The 3831-nt window shown below is 39.9% G+C and overlaps 1 protein-coding gene across 1 annotated transcript in view; it reads right to left on the bottom strand.

Annotated features, from left to right (window-relative positions):
- Nucleotides 1-3214, bottom strand: part of GCSH (glycine cleavage system protein H (aminomethyl carrier)) — a 6708-nt gene extending 3494 nt beyond the window's left edge. Inside the window, 2 exon segments of the mRNA XM_009332326.1 lie at nucleotides 234-313; nucleotides 3064-3214. Coding sequence (XP_009330601.1) covers nucleotides 234-313; nucleotides 3064-3214 — 231 coding nt within the window.
- Between the last annotated feature and the right edge of the window lie 617 nt (nucleotides 3215-3831).

Below are 3831 nucleotides of genomic sequence, written 5' to 3' on the forward strand. Positions count from 1 at the left end.
CATCAAGTTCAGCTCTCCATAGGCTCAATCTGAAGTGATTAAGAATTTTTCAGAATGCTGAAGCAGCATTCACTTCACAAATAATGTGATAGATCCAAGTCCAAAAATCGCACTCAGTGTGTAGCATATGTAATTAGAACAATAAAACCCAGTAACTGTCCAAAGAGCAAGGACAAGAGCAGGTACGCATAAATAAATATTGCAGACATGGGTAAGGGGGGAGAGATCAATACCTGTGCAAAATTGCTGATTCCTACTGTTCCAATGCCATTTTCAACAGATATCCATTCATGCTTGTCTGTGAATTTGCGGGCTAAAAGGAAACAAACTTGATATTTCAGAAATAAGTGACATGTTACTCACTTAAATACAATAACACATTTGCAGCCTTAAACTGTGGGGGTTTTTTACTGAGGTTAGTTTTGTTCGTTTTTCTTGGAAAATATTTTAAACAGCACATACAATTTACAGAAGCATTTTGTTCTGCTCATGACATGCTTAGTGACATGGTAGAAGCTCACTAGGTGTTCTGCTGAGAGTATTACTGGTTCCTGTGCAATCTTCTAGAGACTGATAAAGTACAGGAGCAAAAGGAGTAGTTCTACTTCAAACAAAAGTATACACCTGAAGCGCATATGTGTACTTTACTCAGTTATGTATTTCTATGACAGCATAGTGGCTTTTCAAGCATATTTAGTGTTTGTTTCTGACAACCACTCTATTATTCCTGGGAAGGCCAGTGTTAGCGACTCATTAGAAACACTGTCAGCATTGCAGCATCTCATTCAAAGTACTTAAATAGAGCCATCGGTTGAAGTAAAAAAGTTGCAACCTAGCTAGCAGAAGTGGCTGATTCCCCTCCCTCCCCCTGACATTTCCTATAGAGTCTATTTCTCCCCGATTAATGTTGTCACAGGTCTTTGTAAAATTAAGGCAAATTAATACAGGACAAATTAATAAGGCAACTCATACAGGCAACTGTTACTTAAAATAATTTGCTCTCTGTTAATACTGTTACTGTGAGAAGAACACAGTAGTTATTCTGTATAGTTTTAACAGGGTCTTAAATATATGCTTATTTTAAGTCTTTTCACAGCAATCTTACAATTCTACATATATTTTAGATCTGTAAGATTCAGAGCAGCTTGTGCTAGCTTTTATTAGAAGCAATTCTTTTTATAAAGTCATATGGAGAAACTTCAAAAGAAGCAACTGAAACAGGCAACATTTTTCTTGCTAACGTTTTACCTGGAACTTTTTTACTCTGAGCATTTTCAGCCTGCTTTGTCTGTTTTCTCACTTCCATAGTTTCCCCATAGATACTTTCTTCCCCCACCCCCCCCCTTTTTTTTTTTTTAATTTATTTTTAATTTTCACTTGTAGCACCTATCCAATCAGGCAAGGGATGTTCCAGAAGCTGGAGAAGATAACTTCCTAAACAGAGCTCCCTGTGTGATTAGTGCCAGAGTAGTACAGCTGGACCTTCCTTTTGAGTTCAAAATTCTCCTCTCAGACTCTTCCTCCAGGCTGGACTCCTTACACCTGCTAGAGAAACTACACTTCTGCAAATCCTTGTATATTTTCTAAACTTGTACATGAAGAAAACAGAAGTTCTCACTGTAGACCTGCTAAAATCTTTCCACTGTAAGTCAGTCCTATTTTAAGCTGTTTCAACTGTAGTGATCCTCTTATGTCTGAACATGTGTAAAAGAAGCAAGTCTCAGATAAAATGGTTTGTCTTTGAAGATGGCCTAAGTTTTATAGACCTCAGTAGAGCAATACATGTTTTTGCAAGTACGGTACATGAAAAATTTTGAGTAAAATGCAAATATGAAGTATTTTTCCATGAATTATCACTCAAAAAACCCAGAGAATTTTAGCTAGCATTATTTATACCTACAAAAATCTCTCAGGACATGTTCTAATGAACAGAAGAAATCAAATGTCTTAAATCATTTTAGGTCAAGACATTAAACCCATAGGAATTTCATTGGAAATGAGTAACGAACCATAAGAACGGAGAATGACACAGAATCCCAAACCCAAGCTGAACATCTGTGACATTACATGTCACAAAGAAGCCAACCAGTATCTTTTTATGTAGGATAATAATATTGTATAAGATTTGTTTATAAAGCAAGGTTTTTAAAAAAAAAAAAAAAGAGAAAACCAGAACACTTCCATGATCAGTTTGGAACACACCAGTAAAGTGTTCTCAACAGTTACAAGAGCACATAAGCTTCTTGAAGGACAAAAAAAAAAGGGAAAAATGGAAAATTCTAACCATGTAACAAAAAACCACTACAAATAAAGGTCAAATTAAAAACAGTTAATAAGTAATCTCAAAATTTGAACTTTGAGCTTATGTGATCAGCTCATTAAATAAATCAAATTAAACGAATACGAGATGTCAAAGCATACCCCATCTCTTCTGTAAGCATTCTTTTTCAGAAAAGCAGCTAAATTTACTCCAGCTTCATTCACTTCAACATGACTTTGGTTTCAGCTTAACCAGCACATTCTGAATTCAGACCTTTATTTCGTTTAGCCTGCTTCTATTAAATAGTTCATAAATATATGCCTGAAGAGTGAAGGAAAACTCACACCTCCACAAAGAGGCGTAGAAGATTTTTCCTCTTTGCCTAAACCAAAAGCATAATTTGTTATTCCTTCAAATTATATCTCTAGAAAAACAATGGGTATATTAAACAATTAGAATAGTAAAAACAGCTGCATCTTGACTCAATTTGTAAATAATGACTAATAAATGTTATTTCTTCCACTTGCAGCAGAAGGCAGTTAAACAGATAGTCTTTTAACCTATCTGGAAGGAAATTTATGACCTCTTCTTAGTGGCAGTCATTACTTTTATAGCATATTCTCCTCCTCTCCCACCTTTTCAACATTTCTGTTTGCTAGAGCACCACGGATTCTGTTTTTCAGACTTCTGTGGCTAACTTTCATTCAAAGAAAGCTTCGACAGCAGGAGATACTTTCAGAATTGACTACATTAAGTGCAAAACCACACCAAGCACCGATGTGTAACTCCATCTCCTGCCTTACCACTTCTGTAGCTATACAGCACAGGAGCTGGTGAGACAGAGCCAAACTGCTTTAGCCTGAACAAGCCCAAGGCCCTGAAAATCTGGCTCAGGTTTCCTGGCAGCCCACGCCAATCTAACTGCTGTGGCTGCTGCAGGCCTGCCTCCTCCATCCACCCGTTTTTGCCCCTTTCTTGTACTGCTGCTGATGCTCCTTGGAGCTATCAACAAGCTGTTTCAGCACGACGATCCCAGGAAAAGCTATCCACTTTTTTTGTCAAGTTTGTTTTCTCCACACTCGGCCCACTCAGTGAAGCCTGCAGCTGCGCCCAGAAGGGGACAGGGCCACTTTGCCGAAAAACTGCTGCACGGAGAGGAGGTTAAAAGTTTTCTGCCAGTTAATGGAGATGAACCAGCTCCTCACGGGAGGAGGAATTGGGAGAGTGTCAGCACCAGGACAAGGGACAGGGGAAACCCGCACTGCCAAAAGCAAGGAGGCATTAATTGTCCCCTGCAGCTATAAGCCCCTGCAAGGCTTCAGCCATCTTGCGAGGCTTTTCCCCGATTCCCATATGGGCAGCCCTGCACCAGCGGGTGGAGATGACCCGTCAGAGACAGCGCAGCTCAGGGGAAGCTGCAGCATCCCGCTCCACCCGGCCGTGCTCTTCCCAGCCGCACGGGCAGCTAAAATACAAGACGCCTCACTGCGAAGCGCTTCTGCACAGCAGGGTCTGGCTGGCGGAGATTCAAACTTCGGGGCTGCTCCGCGCACAGAGCAGGGAGGCCACTC

The sequence above is a fragment of the Pygoscelis adeliae genome, unplaced genomic scaffold (genome assembly GCF_000699105.1).
Source record: "Pygoscelis adeliae isolate BGI_AS28 unplaced genomic scaffold, ASM69910v1 Scaffold18, whole genome shotgun sequence".
In the NCBI taxonomy this organism is placed as follows: Eukaryota; Metazoa; Chordata; class Aves; order Sphenisciformes; family Spheniscidae; genus Pygoscelis; species Pygoscelis adeliae.